Source organism: Onychomys torridus, chromosome 4 (genome assembly GCF_903995425.1).
Source record: "Onychomys torridus chromosome 4, mOncTor1.1, whole genome shotgun sequence".
NCBI classification, from domain to species: Eukaryota; Metazoa; Chordata; class Mammalia; order Rodentia; family Cricetidae; genus Onychomys; species Onychomys torridus.
The window spans coordinates 45,978,594-46,004,259 of record NC_050446.1 but is presented as its reverse complement, the minus strand read 5'-3'; the positions used below and the strand labels follow the sequence as shown (position 1 = coordinate 46,004,259).

At 43.3% G+C, this 25,666-nt stretch overlaps 1 protein-coding gene across 2 annotated transcripts in view; it reads right to left on the bottom strand.

Moving 5' to 3' along the window:
* The window catches only part of Nostrin (nitric oxide synthase trafficking), a 59,108-nt gene that overhangs the window by 19,648 nt on the left and 13,794 nt on the right, over positions 1-25,666 (bottom strand). For both annotated transcript variants that reach the window (XM_036186321.1, XM_036186322.1), the window contains exons 3-8: positions 15,151-15,234; positions 12,290-12,352; positions 11,974-12,055; positions 10,263-10,325; positions 8,116-8,214; positions 4,987-5,112 (exon numbers count right to left, since the gene is read on the bottom strand). In XM_036186321.1, coding sequence (XP_036042214.1) covers positions 4,987-5,112; positions 8,116-8,214; positions 10,263-10,325; positions 11,974-12,055; positions 12,290-12,352; positions 15,151-15,234 — 517 coding nt within the window. The remainder of the gene's footprint in view (positions 1-4,986; positions 5,113-8,115; positions 8,215-10,262; positions 10,326-11,973; positions 12,056-12,289; positions 12,353-15,150; positions 15,235-25,666) is intronic.

The window sequence follows — 25,666 nt, the reverse complement described above, 5'->3', positions numbered from 1 at the left end:
ATCCCTCCTCCTCCCAGCCTTGACAGGTACTATTCTACTTTCTTACTCTCTGAACTTAATTAATGTATGTCAGGAAGAATCATCAACTGTGTCTTTAAAGTCTGTCCATGTTGTAGATTAAGGCTGATTGATATCCCAGTATTTTATAATATGCTATTATTTGTTTGTTGGTATAAGATCATTTTAAGGCTTCTTCAAATGGAAGCAACTGAATAATCAACAACAACAAAACACATCTGTGCCAACACAAATGTAGATTCCCATCCTCCACATTGACATGTAGATGGGAAGCCTGGAGTTACACCCGCACAGCCAGCTGATTAGATGGCTACACCATTTTTTTAAGTCATGGGAGCCAGTGTCTCTGTAACTGTCAGTGTCTCCTGAGACTCTAAAATCACAGGCATCAGCAAATTGAATGTGACCAATTGTCCTTTTGTCTTCCAGGTAAAGAATTAAAGACACAGAAGAGCCTATCAAACACACTGATTCCTCTAAGGCAGAGTTAAAACTTCTCATAACAAACATGTAAGACAAATGCAGTTCATTGGTTTGGATCACCTCTAAAAGGAAAAAAAAAGTCCTTACCCTACTTTAAAAACCCAGGAATCAGTTGTTCCAGTTTAGCAACGCAGGCAAAGGATGTGGGGGTGGGGAATATGTCAGGCTTCGAACACATTGCATTCTGGGGACTAGCTGTTTCTTTACATCGATAAGCACAGAACCACAAGCATCAATCTGAGATTAGAATAACTGGTGTCCTTTTGTAGAGATGGGGATGTTTAACAGCTTTAATTACATTTCAGGGAAATCATTAAAATGATTTGTGTTTGCTCATGAGAAGAGGCAGAAATAAATTCCACTGTGCAAAGGGGAAAATCCATATCTCATTTAATGAGTTATTGCTTTCTAGTATAAAAATAGTTGACAGAGAGACAAGACATTCTGGAGGGCCTCCCGCTGTTCAACAGCACAGCAAAGGAAGTGTGGTCTCAGAGAGTTACCAAGGGATGGCAGATTTAGAGCCTGTCTGGGCTCATATAATTCATGTTCTTCATTCATTCTCTCCAGTTTCTGCTGCTCTGGCCTCAGGGAACTAATAGAGGATCTTGGAAGGGTTGCATTTTCATTGGAATAGCTTTCAAACAGAAGATGTATCATACTGTTTCCATAGCAAGAACTTCAAACTACAGTATGCTTAGAAGTCACCTGGATCCTTTCCAATATCATGCAGAGGTTCTGAGTCACCACGTCTGAGTGATTTTTAACAGGCACCCTGGTGCTTTGAGACACTATCTTAAAGCCCTCCCCCCAACAAATACATTCTAAAAACCATTCATAGTTCTTCCACTAAGAGATAATCAGCACTGACTTGGTGCATTTCAGTGCAGTGTTACATGTCTTCACGGATTTAACATTTTTGTGCTTGTATTTATAAATATACGAAAGACATAGAATGTACAGAAACACGTGAGCCAGTGACTTGTGGCTATATACTAAGTGTATAGAAGCTAAGGTATTGCCAAGTGAGAACATCATTATTGAGGGTCGGTGTGGAGCCGGAAGAACACTACAGGTTGTCTCCATTCAGGTCCAGTGAGTGTGGACTGGTGCTCAGAAGACGGAAGTCAGCTCAGAGGAAGTTAGGAACACAGGGGCTCTGACAGCTACAGGAGAGGAAGAGCAGACCCCAGTGGCCTACAGTACGGTGGGGCTGGGACACAAGAGCAGTAAAAGAGATCTACTCTTCTGAGAGTTATGCCTTTGAGTCAATTCTGCACACAACTTCAATTCTGAAAAAACAACAAAAAGCTTTAAGAAGCTCTTCTGGAATGTAAATGAATATATACCTTGTTACCATAGCATAACTTAGCAGGGAAAGAAGAGAATTTCCACAATGATGCAATTAAAATAAAACAATGAACTACTGAAAGAGTGGAGAGGGAGGAGGACTCTGATTTTTCTGAGATGGGGTCTTGCTAAATGATACTGACTGGCCTGGAACTTGCTGTCTAGACCAAACCGGCCTCAAACTTGAGACACTCATCCTGCTTCTGCCTCCTGAGCGCTAGGATTATGGGCACGGGACGCTCTTTCCTGGAGAAAAGGGGACAGATGAAGGAGTTAGAGCTGGTAAAATCCTGTGATAGTAACAGTGTCAGCAACATCTCACACCACCAAAACCAGTCTGACGTCAGCCATGACAAGGAAGAACCGCTGCTGTCATCTACTGCATTGACATAGGTAGAGGGTGAGGAAGATAGAGGGGATAAGTTTGTTCTTGTAGACCTTAAAGGGGGCCTAGACATCTGTCACCAGAGCAGTCCTTGGAAGCTGGCCTTCTGGAAAGCTATCGCTTCATTGGAAGTCCTAGGAGCCGAGGAAAGGTCAGAGCCCAGACTTAAATGGATAGGGTTAAGTATTCAAATCCTTCCTCATCTAGATCTGGGATCTACTCAGCATAAACAAGGGAGGTGCCAGGATCCTATGTTCATTGATATAATTACCCATGCAGAAGTACACACTTATAATCTCAGTACTTGAGAGGCTAGTGCAGGAGGACCGTCATGAGTTGAAGGCCAGCCTGGGCTACAGAGTGAGACCTTATCTTAACAACAACAACAAAGCAATATAGGAATGAAAGAAGGGCTTCCTCTTGTGTCATTTCCTTTCCTCTTTGGTTGGAGTTCCCATCTCTTCTCTAACTCTGCATCTACCCGTCCCTGAAAGTGACTAAACTCAGAAGACCATTCAGCCCTCCAGTCCCTGCTTATTCACAGCCTTCCCTCTCCCAGTTCTGATTGGAGTAAGAGAGTACGGAATCTCAAAACTATGTTGGGCAAGCAGCTTCACCTCTCTAGCCTCACTATTCTTAGCTATCAATGGGGAATGAAGTTATTATTTTTCTTATAGGTTGTGAAATAAAATATAATGCACATGAACATACTTAGTTCAACCCTGAATGCTACACACTTGATACAGGTTAGACCCTAGGTTACTTGGTTTTGTTTGTTTGTTTGTTTTTTGTTTTTCTCTTTCAAATGTAACTATTCTAAACACTAAAAACAAACAAACAAACAAACAAAAAACAAACTTAGAACACATAGACAAAAACGAAACAAAAATATTCAAGTTCTTACCAACCAGAGTTGATAATTGTTTCATATGATTATGCTGGTTATTTTTTGCTTTTGTTTCATTTTGTCAACTTGCCATAAGCTAGGGTCATTTTGGAAGAAGGAATCTTAATTGAGAAAATGCCCCCATCCAATTGGCCTAGAGGCAAGCCTGTGGGCCATTTTGTCAACTAACGATAAAAATGAGAAGGTCTAGGCATAGGTGGTTTTACCCTTGTGGATGTAGTCCTGGTCTGTATAGGAAAGGTATCTGAGCAAGCCCTAGAGAGAAAAACAGTGAGCAGAGCTCCTCCATGGTCTCTGCTTGACTTCCTGCCTCCAGGTTCCTGCCTGGGTGTCCTCCATGATGGACTGTAAACTGTCAGCCAAACACACCCTTTCCTCCTCAAGTTGCTTTTGGCCATCCTGCTTTGTTGTAGCAATAGGAACCTAACTAGGCTGATGATAATGTCTGTGTTGATTTACAAACAGATCAGGAAAGCTGTTCATTCATATTCGAAGTATTTTAACCTTGGCAAGTGGCTATATTGGCCATCAGGAGTCATTCACAAGCTGAGTGGCTATATACTGCAGTCCTGTTGTATGCCCACCAGGCTATTTCCCTGGTTCAACACAGGTCTGAACACTATATATCTGTTTACAAACATACCAACTCAATATACATTAGGTATGAGTTGAAATTTTTTTCTACATGGATGTATAAATGTTTTGTTTTCTGTAATATCATTATTTTGATGTTAATTCCTATTTAAATATAGGCTTACTTTATTTATAGCTGGAAATTGGCCTACTTTATAAATTAGAGCACATTTTAAAAGTGTTCTATTGATGGGCATGAAGATTGAGTGCAATGTTTTCTCACCATCTAATTAGAAACTATCCTGTATTAAACATTCTTGTGCCTCTCTATTAAAGTACAGGTTAAACCTTTCTTCGGATGTACCCCTACAAGGGAACTTCTGTATTATGGACAAAGCCACATTTCTGTTTTCTAAGATAGTGTTAAGTATCTCATTGAAAAGGTTCAAGAATTCTTATTTTCTAACATCCTTGTTAATACTAGACATTATCACTTCCTAATTTTGACATATGATTATCTTTTCATGTGTTTTCATGTGATTTTGATTTTTCTCTTTGTGACCTGTGTATTCAAATCTTTGCCTACCTTGGTCCACTTGACACAATACATTCTTTTACAAAGATTTTAAAAATTGTATGTGTGTGGGTACAGTGCCTGCATGCATGTATGTGAACCACACACATGCAGTGACTGCAGAGATGATGAGTCAGTTCCACTGGACCTGGAATTACAGATGATTGTGAACCGACATGTAGGTGCTGAGCACTGAACCAGGGTCTTCTGGAGGAGCAGCCAGTACTCTTAACCACAGAGTCATCTCTCCAGCCCCCCGAATTTGTTCTTTGTGTGTTTGTGTTACTAACAGCCACTTTTAAGGTTTTGAGTTATTTATTGTTATATATTGCTTGTCCAACAAAAACATCCGGTGCAGAAAACTCCATACATGATCATTGTTTGAGTCAGCTAACACTCCTTTCTGAATCTCCAGTACCTAAGTCTTAATTTATATTAAGATAGAACTTTTTGATGTTAGTGTAGTCTCCTCTGAGAATTAGGGGCAGAAACTCTGGCTAATGATGCACATGAACTTTCACTGGGGACCATGTTCCTGCAGAAATGAAGACAATGAGGGGAACGTGGTCTGTCTGGCTCCATACTACAAGTCAGTAGAATAGCTAAGAAAGACATCAGGTGACTGTAGATCCAACCCTCACTTCCAAGGTTACACAAAGCCCATTGGAAGAAGAAGACCATGGACGTCTAACTTACCTTGTAGCAGTTTTCCAGGGTGTTTTCCCACTTCAGTCTAGTAGAATAGCCTGCCATGTTTTTTTGGTAGTAATTTTCATCTTCTTTTTCCAATTTTTCAGTTGATTTTTTCAGTTTGTTGAGGAGCTAAAGTAAAATATCAGTGTTGCACAGTCATTGGCATATTTACAAGAGGGCTCTTGTTATTCCATGAATCATACATGGCCCAATGTTTCTCACTTTACAGCTCTTTATAAGTAATGGCCATGGCAGAAGACAAAACCTAGATTTTTTAAAACTATTAATGGGCATTAAATGTCCTCTCAATAGACCCTCAGTTTTGTGCTTGAAGAAATCAATTCTCAAACATGAAGTGACTTGTCAACACTCTTCACATCAAGAAGGCCAAATGACCAAATGTGACAATTTACAATGGGATCTCCAACAGCAATCTACTGGCACAATCTGTAGGTTTCTCCATTCCTTCCCAGGACAAGTAGAGACTTGTTAACTCATATGAATTTTAAACCTGTTTCTATGGTAGGCTACCAGACTGTCATTGTAAAGCTAGAAGTAGAGTTTTGGAATGAGGCATGATGGATCAAGTGTCTCCTGCAGCAGGAGAAGTTACTTCACTTTCCTAAGGTACAGGATTGTTTTACATCCCTGATGGGCATGACTTCTCCAACTTCACTGAGTTGTTGGGAGGATTCAATAAGGTAATATATGTGAGAGACATATCACACCATGTACCCGACACTGACTACAACACTAAGCCTAAGATTCATGCCCATGTTCGCTTCAAGTTAAAGTCAGGTAGACACATGGTTTCCTTTCATTTTGCTCTTCAAGGATCTGTCCCATAAACAGTCCCATCTATGACATATTGCTATTTTGATCGCTAAGCCTCTGGGAAATCAAAACTCCCTGGGCCCACAATAATTTAAATGGCTAATGAAAGTGTCCAGACAAGCAATTCCATTTCTGAGAAATGAGGATTTGGATTGCACAAGTGATTCTCAGCTTTAATATTCTTAGGTATGAACTAGTATTTGTAAAGTAGCAACTTCTAGGGCTCCCAGTAGAGATATTCAGTCATTAGCTAGCTCTGTAATGAGTTTGTAGTAGGACCTCAGATGACTCTTATGCATTTGGTCCTCCAGCTACACTTGAAGGACATGGAAAGCCCTCCTGATGTTAGCAGTTTCAAGGACAGAGATAGAGGCTTTTTTTTTTGTTATTTTATGAATGGCCCTCTTTATGTTTAAGGACATTTTGGCTAATGTTACAATAATAGGGAACATTCATTCAAGATGCTGAATATTAATACTATTCACTTTATTATTCCAGTCAATACACTGCTGTTCTGTGATGTATGACCTATACGAGGCACATTCGGTTTTGTATTTCAGGTGTAATGAGCCACAGTATCTGTAGAAACATGAGCTTATGCATTTTAACCTGATAATGATCCAGTGCCCTGATACGGGAAAGAAATGATGAGCCCAGAGGACATAGGAAGAACAGCCCGAGACAATGGTGGAGCAGGAGGAGACAAGGTGAAGTCAGGGAAAGTTTTACTGGGTCACAGAACAGAGTAGAAGCCATATTCTGAAGGCACTAGAAAGCCTTCAAAGACTTTTCAGCAGAGAATGGGTGTAGATGACAGTAGTTTCAGGAAAGTCACCCTGGATGTGAGTGACAGCAAGAGCCAACATGACAGGCAAAGTCAGCCCATTTGCTAGGTATATCATTCAGGCAAATGACAGTCATGGCCAGGGTAAATAGTGACAGGGAGACAGGTATATGCCAACAAGTTCAGGAAGCCATTGGTTTAAGGGTTAGAATTGGAAGGGTATGGCAGCTAATGATATCCAGAGACCTGGAAAACATAGGGGAAAAGACTTACTTTAGGTAGAAGAGATGATTTTTAGAGGCCCCAGGAGACAGTTTAGGAACAGATATGGCTAGATATATAAATTCAGGCATTGTCAGTGTGGAAAGGAGAGTTGAAGCCTTGGGAGTATATACATTGAGAACCTATTGTTTATTGAGTACGTGATATTGAAAGTCTTTTGTTGGACACTGGAGACACAACAAGGAATTAAATAGAGAGGCTCTGGGGAGAAATCCTCAGGTACAGCAATACATAAGGGCCAGGTGGGAAAAATAACATCCATAAAGGAGCCAAAGGTAAAATATCCAGAGAAGTAAAGGGACTAAAAATGGGAAACTGATAAGGTTAAAAGAAGAGACTGAGTGGGTGGGAAGGATCGACATGGGAAGAGGATGGAGGTCTAGGCTAGCTTCTGGTGAGACCTGAGACTGCTAAGCAGGAAAATAGAAAGAACTGCTGAGTAGTGCAGAGGAGACTCTGATGATAGGGCACTTCCACGTGCATGAGAAATGGAAGCCAGGCCTGGGCTTCAGTTCAAGGACTTAAAACAAAGACAAAAGAAACAAACAAAACAGAGGCTAGTTTAACCAGTGACGATGGGAGGCCCACTGTAGGAAGGTGGGTGGAGGGCATTGCCAACTTCCACCTCCCAGGGAAGAGGAAATGCCCCCTCAGCTGCACCAGCTCTTCTGTGGTTGCTATTGCTTGACACCAAGGACTAACAGCTTCTAATGAGGGCTGGGAAGGCTTGCACATGTCCTGGTCCTGAGATTCTCCACATATTATGAGTTAGCTTCCTCTACAGCTGCTCACTATTCAACACTTGTCTGATTGTTTTTTTGAACTGTGAAGACTGATATGTGAAGAAGTAAGAACCTTCCAGTTCTTGCCAACAATGAATCCAAGTTACTCACCTAACAATTTTTTCAGATGAAATGATAGAGCCACTTGCAATGGCAATTTTTTTTTCCCCTTTAAGGATCTTTGGGACTGTAATGGTGCTGGCTGCTTTGCTTGGGGAAACTTCACGTTAGAGAGAGTGTGGGATGGTTTAGTTTCCAATACAGAACACATACAAGTGTTGGGCTAGATAATCTTAAGTGACTGACCACAGGCAACTTTGAAGTCCCTCTTCATGCGTGGTCAACCTACAGATGTCTATGGGGGGAGGGGCCGGCCAGCTCTCTGGATTCCTGCAGAGGGCAGGAAGCCACATCGCTAAGCAGTGTGCACCTGCTGCCATGATGGCTCACCTTCTGCTTCTCCTTCTGGGTCACGGATTGCTTGGAGCTTTCTACGAGGTGGAAAAGTGCTTCGTGCTTCTTGGTACTCATCATTAATTTTTTCTTAGCCTAGAGACAGAAACATACAAGCAAGAGAAGGGAAAAAGAAAAAAAAAAAAAAGAAGCAGAAACTACTCTTTAGAAAAAAGCTCTTCCAATTTGGAATGAGGTCTGTTTGTGAATAATTGTGAGTTTTTTACTTCTTTGTCCCCATCCTTCATCTCAAAATACGCCCCAGATACTACAGCAGCAATTACTCAGATAGGAACCACTGTGTATTTTGTCATGATAGTGGGTATCATATGTAAGAGAGTTAGACATTGGCTAACTCACCTTGAACTCACACTCCTCTGGGGCCTTGGCCTCCTGAGCGCTGGAACTGCAGGCTTCTACCACCAAGCCCAGACTAAGAGTTCAGACTACAAAGTGAAACAATGTTGGGGAAAAGTCCAGGACTCCCTGTCCTTGGGAATCAGCGGCAAAGTCTACTGTCTCCCCTGAAACTTGTGAAGCTGCTACCCAAGGGAGCTCAAGGAACAAGCTGCTCACAGCCCCTTCAGTATCCCAGTCACATGCCTGATGATAAATGAGTGTGAGTCAAGAGTACTCAGTCCTTCAGAATTTGCAATTTTGTCTCTGAAGCAGACGTGTACTTCACAACTGACATGTGGAACCCCTTCTTGCATTGAAATGAGGGAGGAAATGATTACAGCTCAAGAATTCCATGTGATCTATAATGACTTTGTCATTCTTCATAAAACAATAAAATCATATTATTTAGAAAAATGGCTTATCAGGGGAATAATAGGAGGTGTTTTTTGTTCTTTGAAGCAAACAGCTATAGAACATTGTCTCTAGCTTTTGATCCATTGTATTGACTTTCCTGTGAGAACTCAGTGTTGATAGATAATTGTTTTTTCAAAACAAACCTCTTTAAAAAAAAAAAACTCAGAAAATCAAGAGCAAAATTAACAACAAGTGTTTGGATGCTTTTTTTAGACTGAGATATGTTCTCAAGGTGACTCTCGTGAGTCTCTTTTCATCAGTACATCTACCCAAGGGTAGGAATTTGTCTGCCTACAGCAGTTCTCAGAGTCTTCGATTTCAGCAGAAGCTTCAGAAACAAGCCCGAGGCCAGCTGCTTCCAAGGGCGTCTCTGGTTATTTGGTATATAGGTTGCTGCTTACTTGCAAAGGTTCTGTTGGGCCATTAACCTTTGGGAGATGAAAAGAAAGAGTTCAACTCTGGGGATGCACCTCTTCTTCAAGGACATGATTGGGTTTTCTTAGCAGATTCCTCACCCTCTCATCCTTCTTACTCAAAGCAACTCCTCCTACACAGGATTATTCTAGAATAATCTTCTGTACAGATGGACCTCATCTGCTGTTCCTGCAGCTTAAGAACCAATAATGGAATTCTCTAGCTTCTCACATCAAATCAAAATTTATCTAGAAGGATTCGTGTGCTGTTTCCTGCATTTGTTATTGAGCCAACTAACTTTTGAAGTAACTGAAAACCAGGAGCAGGCTTTAGTGTGGTGTATACAGGAGGTAGACCAAGTACACTTGTAGAATCAACACATGTGTTCCTTTGACATCACCACATTCCTTACAATGCCCTCTCCATAGCAAGGGTAAAGATCACTAACACCCTATACCAATGAAAAGCCAAAATGGTGTTTGTTACTTCCCCTAAATTTCAAACTTCACAGAGAGACAGCCAATATAGTATGATGGAAAAGAGCAATGACTCTGGAGTCTAAGAACTTCTAAGATTTCTTGGTTTAACCACTAACCAGGTTTAAAACCTTGGAAATAACCTTGACATTCCAAAGTCATGTATCACCTTGGTTGGTGAGATGATTGAATATACAAACATGCAGCTCTTGGCACATAAGAAATGCCACATAAATATTAACCAGAAACAGTAACCGTATTTTGAGTCATCTTCTGCTTTGGATTAGTTGAATGATGCATCTATATGATAACTCAGGTGAGTTATTTTTCTCTTCAATTGGTATGTAGAAAAACATCAGGACACACCAATATGTGTGTACAACAGCAAAAAGTCCCATCCTGAAAACTGAGTTTATGTAAATGCTGTTTGTGTATACTTGCCTTGATTTGCTGATTCCAGTTGTTAATAACAAGATTTGCTGTCTTTTCAACTTCATTATCAAGCTATCAAAAAGAAAAAAAAACAGAAAGAAAAAATTGTTGCTTTCTGGCTTAGCCACTGTTATTAATTAAATGTCTATGAATACCAAAACTCATAGGTTAAAACCTATTTCTGCAGCATCATAGCATTTAGAGGTGGGACTCTGGGAAGTGATGGACCATGAGAGTGGAGCCCTTGTATATGGAGCTGAGCCTGTGGTGGCTGGAAGGAGAATGACTCCCAGAGGCTCACAGATTTGAATGTCTAAGTCCCTGGTTGGTGGAATGTTTGAGTAGGATTAGGAGGTGTGGCCTAAAAGCCCAAGCTAGGCCCAGTCTCTCTGTCTCTGTCTCTGTCTCTCTCTGTCTCTGTCTCTCTCTCTCTTTGTCTCTCTCTCTCCCTTCTTCCCCCCAAACAGGAGATAATAAAGACAGATGATTGGAGGACCAAGACATCAACTACCAAGTGTGTTGTAATAAATTGTAATAACGCTAATTAATTTTTAGTATTAAATGTAATTATCATATTACTATATGGTATGTAAAATATTTTATGATTAATAAAATATAGGTTTGCTTTGAGTTTTACTAAAGCTGCTGGCAAAAGCAGATGGTTATGTTTCTTTCAAGTAATCTTTGTAACTTTCTGTCTACTACCGTAGCTCTAGATAGGACATCCATTCTGGTGGAACACATGCGTATATATACAAACACCAACTCTACTTCCCAATTCCACTTAATGCATTTATATTTCATTTATTCCCATTCATCTTCCATCTGAATTTTCCCAATTCCCTTAGTTCTTGTGACTTACAACTAACCTGAAACCCCTTCTAGTGACTATGTTTCCCTTTTGGAAGGACTGCCTGCTAAGACTCAGGTACTTCTTCCCTGCATTGGCCCTGAACCCACCACATCGGAGCATGGCAGCTCAGCGTGTTAACAGCTCTGCATGTTGCCTGGAGGTGTTGTCTAAAGCAGCTACCCACTGTGACAGACTGAGGAGGGAGGGAGGACACACGGTGAGACTGTCCTTGAAGGGAAGGTGCATGCATGCCCAGAGCAGAAGACATTCTAGTGACGACCAGCTGCTCTGGAGAGGCGTGCCTCATGTGGCCCTTTAGTCTTAAGGATATTCGAGAGTTAAAGCTATTACCTAGAAGTGATCTCACATTAGTAAGGAAAAAAGCATCTTTTGAAACAAGTTGTGCTTATGGGATTGGGGTTTAGCTCAGTGATAGAGTTAACAAAGTTGAAAAGACCATTTAAAAAGTACCAAAAATTGAAAATAACCTCTAATTTTATCATCGCAGAGTAATTCTTATTAACATTTGGGGAAGGATCTTCCAGCTGAGATCCTATTATTTGATTTCTTTCATCTTGCATTTTCATTTAATACCATATTGTGAAAGTTGCTGGCCTAGAACACACAGCTTCACCTTCCTCTTCCTCACGAGTTTGGTTCATTTGTTTGTTAGGAATGTTTTATTATGCTGGGGTTTGAACCTAGGGCCTTGAGCATGCTAAGCAAGTGGTTTGGGGGTTTTTATTTTACTTACTTATTTATTTATTTATTTATTTATTTATTTATTTATTTATTTATTTTTTTGCCACTGAGTTATACCCAGCCCTAGACATCTTGCTTTTAAGAGATGAAGAAGCTCCGACTCACCGATTTTCTCTTCTTCTCTTGCATACTCAGAACTTGGTTCGTTGGCTTTATTGCTTCCAACTCAATTGCTTTGCCAAGTTTTCTGGAAACAGAACATAAGGATGCATATCACTGTCTTGGGTTTCCATCTACTGTCCGAATACATTTCTGGGGAGATGAGTGTTGTGGTGTAGCTTATCTGTTCAGTGCAGGTTTGAAGTGGAATATTGGTACCCATCCACTCTAAATGCGTGACGCCTCCCTTCAGAGCAGGGGCAAAGGTGTGGGTGTGGGGAGGTGGGAATGGGTACCGGACAGTGTTACTGGAAGCACTCACTGATGTAGGTCTGCTGCGGATTTCATGCTCTCTGAGGCCCAGGCCCAGGCACTGCTGAGACAGCTAGAGACAAAAATGGGGAGCGGATGTCATTTCCTAGTGAGCACTGAGAAATCAAGCATTACAACCCCCAAACTGCCTCCATCCTCATAGGCATCCCCTTGCTGGTGTTTCAATTTCTCCGCGATATTAAACTCAGCCAGTATATTTATTTGCACCATAGACATTATCCACATGGCTTTTCCCCAATCCTTTTTCCCATTTAGATTTTCATCTTCTGTTTTATGTCTGCAGAAAATTAGGGAAACAAAGTGGCCAAGGAAAGGAGCAGATGAGGAGGAGGAACTCAGAAGAGCCTCACAGAAAATCTTTGCAGGTCTCTCATTTTACAGAAAATAAACCCAGCCTTGGAGGATGTAAGTGACACAGGATTTGAGCCCAAGTCCCCGGCACATTGTGCGTGCTGCTCTTGAGGCTGGAGTCCAAATCCTGCACCGCACCATGCAGACTTTCAAGACAGCCTCAGATCTTTCCTGGTCCTGCTTCCAGTGAACACAAAGAGGGTCGGTGCTGTGTTCCTGGAGGCATAGCAGGAGGACAAGGAGGCCTGATGTTATCTTCTCCCATAGCAGGAGTCAGCTCTCAGGAGTACGTTAGGCGTCCTTGGAAGTCAGGACACATTGCCTTAGTTAACTGCAGGGACAGAGCCCATTCCACTTTTGATGGGGAGGAAGGGAGGAAGCTGCACCCCAGCCAGAATTGAAATGGAGCAGAAGTGGTCCTCCAGAGGCCGAGTTTGCATCCTGCACTGGGATGATGGGAAAACCAGACCAAAGGCCAGGATTTCTACAATCTAAACCAGCACCAGAGAGTGCCTACTATGTGTTTCCAATGACAGGAAACCACAGGAAAGATAAAACTACTCTACCTTCACATGAAGGAGGTCAGTGGTTGTTTGGCGCTGGTGAGGGCAGGGATGCAAACAGGAAGTAGCAACTTGGGGTGTTTTGAAAATGTCTGACTTTGGTGGTGGTTAGTTACGCAGTGTACACATCTGTTAAATGCTGCTAGGTGAGGTGACTCATTCCTGTTATCCCAGCAACTGGGAGGTGGAGGCTGGAGGATCAGGCCATCTGAGATCAGCTTGGGCTACATGAGACACTGACTCCAACAACAAATAAGTGCTGATTATTTCGTGTGAATTAAACCAAATATAATTGTGCGTATTAAGGATATGAGGAACATTTCACCAGAGAGAACCTCCCAGGTGATTGCGCAGCTGCTGGACAGCCTGGCGGGAAATGCATCATGTGGGCTTCAGAGAGACCACAACCCAGTTATGAGAGCAGATGTCCCGGCTCTGGTTTCCTTTGTAACCATAGAAGACTCACCCAGCTCTTCTGAGTCTCATTGAACTGGAATTATAAAATAACACGTTGGGATGTGCAAGCATCTCACATAGATTCTGACATTGAGAAACTCAAATAACTTTTATCACTAACTACCACACCAGTGATGCCCCACTGGCCATTCTGAATGTGTCTGCTGTTTTGATGCCAGGGCTGCAATGGTTGGATTTAGGTGGTGACTGAATTACTAGAATAAAAATCAAAATGGCCATTCATTAGGTGGTCTGCTAAGCACACTTGCATTATTTCATTTAATTCAGTAACTGTAAGGAATGGGTTTTGTTTCTGTTTTTAATGTTAGTATATTTTTTATCATTATTTATGTTTCTTTCAAACAGGGTGTCACAGTGTACCTACACTGACCTGAAATTGCCTATGTAGCCTAAGCTGACCTCAAATTCATGGCAATCCTCCTGCCTCGGCTGATTTACCTCAGCACTGCTGCATTCAGCTTCCTTTCTGTTGTAAAGAGGCATTTAGACAAAAGAGGATTTGTCCCAGGCCACTCACCTGGTAAGTGGCAGAAGTAGAGTTTAAACTGGGCAGTCTAGGCAGAAGTTGGTCTAAACCCAACCACACTACTGTGCTGACCCCTTTGTAGTCTACCAAGATATCACCCTAAAGAGAAAAATGGAGCAAGAACCAGAGCTGTTTCAAAGCAATTTGCTATCATCACAATGGTGCCAAAGCAGGAGTGGGAAGTGTGGTTCTAGAAGCTTCCTTTCCCTCTCTCTTCATCACCATGACAAGCCTCAGTAAGAACACTGCATGTTCAGAGTCACATCTGCATGCGTTAATACAGAAGTGCCTTAGCAAATTATCAATAATGGACCATTTTACTGTTGCAAAATCCTGAGTATTTGTGCCTCACATGCTTAAGCCCTTCACACAGTTTACTTCACTCATCATTCTGGCTGCATGTCACGATACAACCCACATACACACTCAAATACCCAGATGAGCATGTCTGCACCCTGTACAGGAAGAAATGGAGACAGGGAGACTGAGACCCTTGTCAAAAGTCACAGAGTAGAGATAATACAGAATTCACACTTTCTGCCTCTAAGATCTTCTGGCTTAACACCATTTCCTAGATGAAATAGCATTACCAAGCCAACTGTGGGCTCAGGAGTCACAAAGCCCTAGAAGGAATCTAGCTGGGCAGCCCATTAACTGCATCACTGGGGAAGTCTATTTCAATTGTTCAGACTCAAGTCCTCATCTGTGAGAGGGATAAACATAAGAACTTTTAAGGGTTGTTACGAGGATTAAATAGGAACATCCACTAAGCATTTGAGGCAGTGCCTGGCCCAGAATAAATCCCCAAGATCTGGAAACCATGCTTGTGGGGATTGTACCTGCCATGTGTGTGGGAAAAAGCTGTGAGCAAGAGTTTTTCACTTTTAGTTTTTTAAAACAGGGTTTTTGCCCTAGCTTTGTCACGGTACTTACTTTTTCTTTGTGTTCTGTAGGGCTTTGCTCAGCTTAACTGCCAGTTTCTGAAGTCCTTTGGCATAGTTAATCTCCAGGTTTGCCCTGTGAACAAAGGACTTGTTAAGTGGGATGTACTGATCAGAATTAGCAAGACCACACATAGACAAAGACACACATGGGGTGGGCAGTGGGGGAGGGAGGTAGAGATAGACGATAGATAGATAGATAGATAGATAGATAGATAGATAGATAGATGATAGATAGGTAGACAGACAGATGATAGGTAGATAGATAGATAGATATAGATAAATAGATACACACATATATACTCAGTCACAGACAGAGACACAGAGATACAGACACACACACTGACACACAAAAGGTCAGGATGAAAATGCAACGTCTTCATGAGGAGGAGGTATCTACTGGCAGAAGGATTCTCCTGTCCTTCGGCAAACTGTTAAAACTACCAGAGGATCCCCAAAGTATCCTCCTTAACTTTCTTGCCGCCAGTGTTATGGCTTGGATGGTGCCTCCCTCAAAGAGGTTGCGTTGTTGCACCACAGTGCATTAGTCACTGTCTTCACTGTGTGGCCTGACCAAGGCAGTGTCAGCAGAGATGGCTTTATTTTAGCCCACAGTTGGAGTATACAGTCCGTTGTGGTAGGAACATCCTGCAGCTATGCATCACACGGCGTCTGCAGTCACAAAGCAGATAGAGCGAAAGCTGGTGCTCAGCTCATGTGCTCCCCTTTACTCAGTCCAGAACCCTAGCCCACGAGATTGCGCAGCATGCCTTGCTCTTCTCACCTCAGTTAAACCCCTCTGAAAATGCCTTCATGGACATGCCCAAAGGTACATCTCCTGTGTGATTTTTAGGTCCTGCCAAGTTGACAATCAAATTAACCATTACACACAGGCTATGTGAATGGATCTTCTTTGGAAGTAGGTTCTGTGGAGACGATGATCAAGTTCAGAGATGAGTTTGATGTGTCCTTATGGATGGGGGAGCACTGGACACAGAGATAGGTATGTGTGGGAAAGACCCCAAGAACATGAAAGCAGCTGTCAGAGGAAGATCTGTAAGCCAAGACATTGTCAGCAAATCACCGGAAGCTCAGAAGGGACATGAGACAGCATCCCCAAGTCAATCCACAGCAGGAACCAACAGTCTTAATCTCAAAGACCTCTGGTCTCCAGAACCATCACAGTCTTGTCCTTCAAGCCACACAGGTTGTACCACTTAGGAGAAGCCTAGAGGACTGACGTAGCTCATGAGGAGCATAGTCGTTGCTAATCCCATCAGCTCAAACTCTAAATTAGGAGCTGGAAATAAAATGGTAAGTATGATTGAACTAACCTTGTGGTAGCTTCAGGGGGATCCTGTTGCCTTGACCTCCCAAGTAGCTGACTATAAGCAGATGCCCAGCCCAAGTGGCATTATTGGGATGCTTATCTGTTACTTTCTATGCAGAACAAGATAGCAGGAAGTCGTTGGGTCTTAGAGAGACCAAATTACTCTCTTTTTAACATTATTTATCATTTCCTAGTTATAGGTCCATCTGTAGCTACAATGAAGTTATGTTCCTATTCACCTCATGCACTACCGTCTCTCTCTCTTCTTTTCCCCCATCCCGGTTTTCTTTTTAAAAGATGACTTCTATCCACTTAAGTTTTTAAAAAACTTAATTTTATTTATTTGTTTGTACTTGAGTGTGAACACACCACAGTACACACTCAGAGGTCAGAGGACTCCTCAAAGGAGTCAGTTCTCTCCTTCCACTGCGTAGAGCCTGGGAATCAAACTCAGGTGATCATCAAGCCTGGTCATGAGTGCCTTTATCCACTGAGCCTTCCCTATAAAGCAGTAAATCTAATGATTCATAGTTCTTGACTCATGGTGCTGGGCACAAAACAATTGGTAAATATTAATTATTTGATGATGCTGCATCAGAAGGATCTTTAGATATCCAGAGGGAGATAACCCAGGGGAAGAGTGTAATCCTCTATGCCGTTGTCTCCCCATAGGGGCGTCTAGGGCAAGAGGGGCATGCTGACAAGAACGGCCCCTCCCTCACAGTTCCATTTCACTTCCAGAATGTTCTCACAGGCTCTACAAAAAGGCTCAGAGACTGAGGGAAAGAGAGACAGCTACCACAAGGAAATACTGCTTTCCTTAATATTAGTACCTTCATTAGATTCATAGGGAAAGAAGATGGGTGTCGGGCTTTGGGTGTGGGGAGGAGGCTCTTGGCTTGCTTTCAGATGATTGGCAGTTTCCAAATCTGGCCGTCTCTGCCCCTGAACACCCACCCATATGCATCCTCTCTCTTCATTCCCCACCCCCTCTCCAAGATCTCACGTTGACCTAGAACTTGACAGAGAGCTCAGGGTGACCTTGAATTCCTAATTCTCCTGCCTCCACCTCCTGAGTGATGGGTTTAAGGGCATGTACCACGTGGCCTAACTTTCACAGGCCTTCCCTCAAGAAGGTAGAGACCCACCCAAGGAGATTCACTTGCCAAGCCAGACTTTTCTTGCATGGGTATCAGTGTCAGGGCAGATTTGTTAGTTTCTGAATTAAAATTCCTGTCACATGAAGATTATGTATCCAAACAATGCCCTCTGTACCACTAAGTGGGTCCACTTTGTCACTCTGCAGATACGTGGCCTGTGCTCTGTTTGTCCACAAAATAGCAACACCCAACCTTTATTGGGCCCTTACACCACGCATGATACTATGGTAAGCATTTTAGCTCTTTCTTTTTAAAATGTTTTTATTATCGTTATTTAGCATGGGAAGGAGGCACCACAGCACAGGTTTAGAGGTCAGGGACACCTTGATGGAGCTGGTTGTTATTTCACCATGTGGGTCTGAGACTCAAAGTCAGATTGTTAGACTTGGCAGCAAGCCCTTTAGCCGCTGACTCATCTCTCTGGCTCATTTTTATTTGTGTTGAACCTACAATGACTTGCATGGGGTGGACATGATTTGTCTATCTATTTCCGGGAGAGAACACCAGGCCCCGAGTTGAGTTGGTCGCTCTACTGAGGACACATGACAGGAAGGTGATACAGTTAGCTTTCAAACCTGGGCAATCTTGCCAGAGAACCTGCTGCTTAACCACGCTGTTCCCCCTACTCAAGATGCAGAGAATGGCTGTAGATAGTGCAAGGGGATTCAGACAAAAGTGTATCTGAAAACTTGTAGCGCTGTTCACTTCAATGTTAATCATGGTGTTGTGACTCACTGCAGCTCCCACAATGTGGCCTCTAGACATGCCACTTCCAGCTGTCCCAGTGCAGATGTAAAGACCCTCTGAAACCCCCTACCCAGGGCCTTTCTTGAGGCACCCATGTGTTGTAAATCAGTTGGTGAGTGGGGAATGGAGATGATGGGGATCTGGCTATGAGGCAATGGAGGGGGACTCTGGTCTCAAACCCCATCAGCTTAGCTCATTGAGGCTAGGCTGAGTTGCATCCAGTGTCTCTGACCAGCAACATTGTGTTCTTTATCTCTACATGCAACTTATTGAGGACCCCAGAGGACTTTAGAATCGGCCAAACAGAGCAGGCTGTGACCATCTACTTTTGCCTTCTAACTTCTGGTGCCCACCTGTGGCATCCCAACAGAGGAGTGTGCATCAGAAGGAACTGAAATGACCTACAGTGAGGAGGGGAAGGAGGAGGTGGTGTGGGACACTATCCTTCAGGCCCTCAGTGGCTTTTACCTTAGCAGATGTCCATGACTACATTCCAAGGTGATGACCAATTTCCTGCCCAATGACCAAATTCTTCACTCTTATAGGAAGTCATGTTCTAAGAGACAAGCATGGTGACATCTGTCACTTTCGTAAGCCCGAATGATTAGAGTTTGTAAACTGAAGCAAAGACTACCACGTGGTTTTCTGAGGTGTGTGTGTGTGTATATATATAAGTGTGTGTGTGTGTGTGTGTGCAGGCATCCTAAAAGAATATCTTTCAGTCCTTTCAGGCTACCTACAGAACAGACTGGACCTTGCATTTTCTTGAGGCAGCGCAAGCACTGGTTTCATATTCATTTTCTCTCTCTCTCTCTCTCTCTCTTCTCTCTCTCTCTCTCTCTCTCTCTTTCTCTTCCTCCTTCCCTCTCGTCCTCTCTCTCCCTTACCCTTATTTTTCCCCTAGGACAGGGTTTCTCTGTGTAGCCCTGGCTGTCCTAGAACTCACTCTGTAGAACAGGCTGGCCTCGAACTTACAGAGATCAGCCGCCACCACCACCACTGCCTAGCAGCAGCATCCACTCTCTTGAAGGGAGCTGCTTTATCATGTTCCCCAGTCAAAAAGCAATACATGTTTGAAAGGAACCCAGAGGGGCAGAGTTTATCTCCAGTCAAGTCACAGAATCCTCATTCCTTGTTAAAACAAAACAAAACAAAACAAAAAACAAAACAACAACCCAGGAAGGAGCCATGAAGCACACTGGGCTTCCTTTCTCACCCTCTGCCATTGTTTCCTTCCACTCTACAGACACCCCTTGTAACAGGAGTGAAGAAGAGGTCTTGCCCAAGCAACGGCCTTTTCATGTGTGAAATTGATGGTGGCTAACTTTAGCTCAGAACATTCCAGTGAGTTTTAAAGATTCTGAGCTGGGGAAATGACACTTTGACTTTCCACCCATTTACATTTTAGTTTCCTCTCAGCATGCAAGGCAGGTCAATATATTTTTATTACTAATAATGAGAAACAACCAATAAGTCAAAAACCAGTGTTTGACCTAGATCTTAAAATAAACCTTGCCTTTGACCCAGAGAAGGCACATAAAATCTGTGGTTTCAGATTTAGTTGTTTTGATGCAGCATAAGCTATAAGAATAGGTGGCTATGTTCATTTCAGAGGTTTCTGCTCTAATAAACTTACACAAAATAATTGTTTAAAGTACTCTGGTTTCCTCTGTGTCTGTGAAGAATTAGTTAACACTGAACAAAGGTCTTCTCATGCTGAAGGAAGCCGGTGACTGTGCCTTCCTCTGAATTAAGGATGTCAGCAATCTCAGTAGACTGTGTTCCCACACTACCTTCTACCTCTCAGTCTGAGCCAGAACCAACTTCCAGTTGGGGCTGAGTATACTGGTGTTTTCCATTCAAGTCTTATCATTATTCCTTTAGAAAGGTAGCCACAGCTCATAATTCAGCTGTATGTAAAAGGTACCAGAGGCTGGGTAAGATGGTGCATGCCTATAATCCCAGCACTGGAGAGGCTGAGAAAAGAGAATCAAGAGTTCAAGGCCAACCTAGTCTACACAGTGAGTTACAGTCCAGCCTGGGCTGTAATAGGGAGCAAGATTCAAGTTCAAATAAACTCTACACACTTCCTAAAGGTTACCAAAGACGGTTACGGGGGCAAAGTGGGAGAATGGAGACAGGGGTTAATGAGGACACAGTGTGAGAGGCAGGAAGACCAGCTGCAGATGTTTTGCTGCATGCTAGACTGACTATAGGCAACTATGTAGACTTCAAAATAGCTAGAAAGGAGGGTTTCAAAGGATTTCCCCACAAGGAAATGGTAAGCAAATGCCCTGTCATGCAGATGCTAATTACCCTTATTTATCCATCACATACTGTATACATAATGTCAAATTATCACGTTGTACCTAGAAATATGTGCAATTATTTTGTACCAGCTTAAAAGTTAACAGGTAGAGCTGGGGAGAATATTTGGCATCATGCACAAGGCCCTGGGTTCAGGCCCTCAGCACCACCAGAAGTAAAAATTAGCAGCCAACAGGGTAGCTACTGGCGATTAAAATCAGGTCAAAGCTCTGTCCCTCCTGTGACTCGGTGCTCGGACCAGCTATGTGACCGTTATCCATTATCCTAATTCTGCTTCCGGAGAACAGCTTGTAAGGCCAATGTGTGCCTGGGAGAGCTTCTTGGATGCAGACCTCAAGCTAAATGGCTAGAAGTCTCTAATCCTGAGGCTGCTCATTGCCAAGTTCAGTTCAGTGTCCACTGTGCACAGGAATAGGAAGAAAACGGTGGAGAAGTCAGGACAAGCAGACAAGACAGGAAATCTTTAGAGGCTTTTAGATAGAACCCAAATCTTACTCCAAATGAATACTATCACACACACGTAAGTGAGACTGTTCTTAATAACCAAGAGATGGAGCGGGAGAGCCGCAGAGCCTGCCTCAACCCCAGTGTAGCTGCTGCGGGTTCCTTAAGGACCTCATGAGACACAGAGTTAAAAACCACTGGGCTTCATGACACAGATGTCCTGGCTCAGCACAACCTGGGCATGTTGAGACTTGCCTAGCAGAGCCCCAAATTTGTCTGCCTATTTTAAGGGCGCCTTTGCACAAAGCAACCACCTTTTGTATATTGTTACAGACTAACGGAGGACTGATAAAGATGTGTACACACCACTTGTGAGAGCCAAGGAGACCAAGGTTAGATACATTTAGTGCAGAGCCTGGTGTACAGATTATACTAGATAAATGGCCTCTTCCGTGATTTTACTTTCCTAGCTTTTGTTCAAAAATAATATAAACAGTACCATGTTAGCAAGTGCCAAAGATACATCCATGTGTTGATTTTTGTCAGAATCAATGTCAGAATTTGTCCAACACGACTTTCTTAATTAGAACTGCCTGAAGGTACAAACCAACTCGGACATTGCTACATCTGTTCACTGGGGGAGTCTCTATTGAACACTTCCTGCTCTGTACCAGGCCCTTTGGATACAAGGTCTCCCACCATGTTCGACCTCTGGTTCAGGGAGAATGAGGGCAGGTGGAGAGAGAGACGAAGGAGGGCAGTAAGAGCTGCCGCAGAGGTGTGTGCTGACTCCACACACAGACTGGGAGGAGGTTCGAGACCCGTAGACCTGAGTTAGGGACAGCCTTCCATGGTGATGTGCTGAATGCTGAAGAATGGTTTTACCAGAGCCAGCCACAGAAGGCTGAAGGCGAGGCTGTACCCACCAGGCAACACAGGAGCCTGTGATAACACAATGGCCCACTGGGTGGTGGGGCTAATGTGGGGGAGGTGTAAGTGACTGGGTTAGGAGAGGGGAAGGACCATAGGGGCAGGAAGAGAGAAGGCCAGAGGGGAAGTCTAAATCTCAAGTTCTTTGTAAACACTGTGGAGTCTGAATTTCATCCTAAAGGAGTCTCTGAAGGGTCTTAGACAGGATCCAGGTCACAATAGAAAATACTTTGGAGATGAGGAGGCCCCAAATCCAAAAGCAGTCCCTCCCTTTCTAGCACTCTGCCTCAGCCAGCTGCCCTGGTGCACAGTGTGAACGGCGGGTTCCAGGATAGTAAGCCAGGACAAGACTAGAGCATGGAGCCTGACCCGGTAACTTGTGACGTCATGTTTAATTAGAGCCTAATTATTAACCCTGGCTGCCTCACTCTAAATGGCCGGTCTCAGGCAGGGTGAATGACAATATAAAATTTACTACCCAACACGACAGCGGACTTCCTATCTCCTATCTAATCAAACACAGTCCTACATATGTCCCAGGAGATGAGGCCAGGGAGTTGCTCTCAAGCGTTATAAAAGGTCCCCATTCTCCTCTAACACCCACCAGAATTTGCCTGATATGTTTCTGTCCACTTTTTAAAAACCAGTCATGGTCCAAAAATAAATACATTCCCCCCCCCCCCGCCCCCCCCCCCCCGCCCGCCATCTTGGACTCCTTGTTCCAAGTTCCCAGCATAACAAGATACATTAGTGATAAGGACAGGGCCTCAGCCAGCAAGTTGAGAGAACCCTGCTTGGATTTGAAACAGGAGTTCCTCTGAGAGGATGCAGCCTTGGACATCTTAATAAAAAGGAGGAGAGCGGATTACACTTCTGCCTCCAACCATGCTTCTGCCAGTCAGGCACTGTTGTAAACAGGGGAGCCACACAGTGGCAGGACAGTCACCCAAGAAGGAAGAGAGATCAAGAGACTTCTTCCAGAACAATAAGGGAGGCCATGGAAGGAAAAAAACAAACAAACAAAAAACCTCTGGCTAGGAAGGGAATGTAGAGGAACGACAGGAAATCTTGGCCATGGGTGAGGATAGAAGGAATGAGGACAGGCAATCTCTGCTACAGGCCTTGGCTGGGTATGGTCTCAGACATCATGGAGACATCTAGGCATACCTGAGGTTCTTGTTAATACATCTGTCTAAGAGGAGAATCTGCTTTGGAGAAAAGCTGTTTGGCCGTTCTCACTCTGTGGTTCTAAAAGACATGTGGGAGTGTGTGTGTACCCAATAGTCTGTCACATATATGTTGGAAGCACAGTTAGGACTTGTAGGGTGGGCTGGAGAGATGGTTCACCAGTTAAGGGTGCTAGCTGCTCTTCTAGAGGACCCAGGTTCAATTCCCAGCAACCACATGGTGGCTCACAACCATCTACAGTGGGATCTGATGCCCTCTTCCGGAATAAAGGCATACATGCAGATAGAGCACTCATACGTAAAACAAAGAAACAAAGAAACAAATAAAATAAATAAATAAATATTTTAGAAATGACTTGCAGTAAATGTCTGGAAGTTCAATAGGCAAGGGAGCCGAGGCTGGAAGAAAATGAGCAGAGTCTAATACTTCCTCTCATGTTTTTAGCCCTTTTGTTGATAACATCTGCAATGAGTCACTTGCGGTCTACTACACGTATCCTTCTTCTGCTTTTAACGTCCATGGTGGTGAGTCTTCCATCTGAAAACCTGTTCCCGAGCTTCCTTGCAACGGAACAATTGATTTTCCCATCGCAGCTGGTTTAAACATTAGCTACAGTGATGGGAGAAGCCAAACTCTCACACATAGCACCTGGAAACGTGCCCTTCTCATTTTAAATACGGCCTGCAGTTGAGCTACAGTGAACCCCAGCACTTGGACTTTAAGCACAGTAGGAGCTGCTGGGGGTCTCTGGTTGAACCGGAGTTTGAGACTGCAAAACAGGGAGATGGTAGGAACGCACTGGGCAGAAGAAGCTGAGTGTGCCGACCACGAGTTGTGGCGGACTATCCTGGTAAAACGTCATTCCACTAACCTGTGCGGTTTCCTGTCACCTCCAATTAGGAGGAAGCAAGAAGCAGCTGAACTAGAGAAGATGGCAGGATCTGGGGTTGCAATACCACTGTGAGTCCACTTATATGCATGCCTAAATGAAAAACTCTGCTCAGGACTATCCTGGTAAAACGTCATTCCACTAACCTGTGCGGTTTCCTGTCACCTCCAATTAGGAGGAAGCAAGAAGCAGCTGAACTAGAGAAGATGGCAGGATCTGGGGTTGCAATACCACTGTAAGTCCACTTATATGCATGCCTAAATGAAAAACTCTGCTCAACAGAACTGCATCCAAGCAGATTCCCAGGCAAAGTGTCTGGAAATGTAAACCTTCAGGATACTGAAATCCTTATTCTGATAATGTAGCTATGACATTAAACAAATCTTCAGTGATTTTTTACATATTTATTCATCTGATCTGCAAATATTTACCAAGTGCCGTGATGTCTACCATATACTGGCCACAGGATTCGCCTTCATGATTTCCTGTGTCTTCACCCTCATTTTGCATGTCTACAAAATGCATGTTCTACAAGAACGCTGTTTCACTTGCCTTATGAGGCTTTCTCACCTATATCTAATGCAACTGGAATCTATCATTGATTTGTATAAAATAAGCCCACCCATTTAAGAGGAAACATCCCTGGCCTTGCAGCTGAAGGAAGACCCTTAAGGACAGATACATGTACCCCTCTCTTTGGCTATCAAACTATTGAAACAATGAACCTCAAGAAATTAAAATTTCCCAAAGCCTTAGACTGAGAAATGGTAAAGGCTGGGACCCTGGTACTAACCAGAATGGGATCTTGTCCCTTTGAAATAGAGTTTTAGTTCAGACTATTCGATTTGTAAGACCACCTTGCAGAACTGACTCGAATTGAGACAGTGATGGGCCAGTACTGGGCAAGACACACCTGGACCAGCACTGCTTAGTTACGCATACCTCCTGCCCTCGGCTTCAGCCTCGACCTCATGTCAATCACCCTGGAGGTGGTCTTGTGGGCCACTGGATGACCTTATTTGTATTTGCTCCCCTCAAAGTGGCCACATTAAATAAATATCCTTTCTTTGCTATTCATAACCATTTCTTTTGACACCCAACACCTCCTCTCGTGTGTGTGTGTGTGTGTGTGTGTGTGTGTGTGTGTGTGTGTGTACTCAAGTGTGCCACAGTGTGTGTGCAGGTCAGAGGACAACTTTTGGAAGTCAGTTCTCTCCTACCATCTGGACTCTGGGGACAGAGTTCAGGTTTGGCAGCAAGCATCTTTACCCCCTGGGCCTCCTGACCAGCTTTAGCTTTGTTTTTGTTTTTCTGTCTGTGTTTGTGTGTGTGTGTGTGTGTGTGTGTGTGTGTGTGTGTGTGTTATTTTGTTGTTGTTGTTTTGCTTAAGATACAACCTCACTATTTAGCCTGGGCTGACCTTGAACTTGTAATCCCCCGGCCTCAGTCTCCCAAGTGCTAGGATTATAGGTAGCCACCACTGCCTTAAACA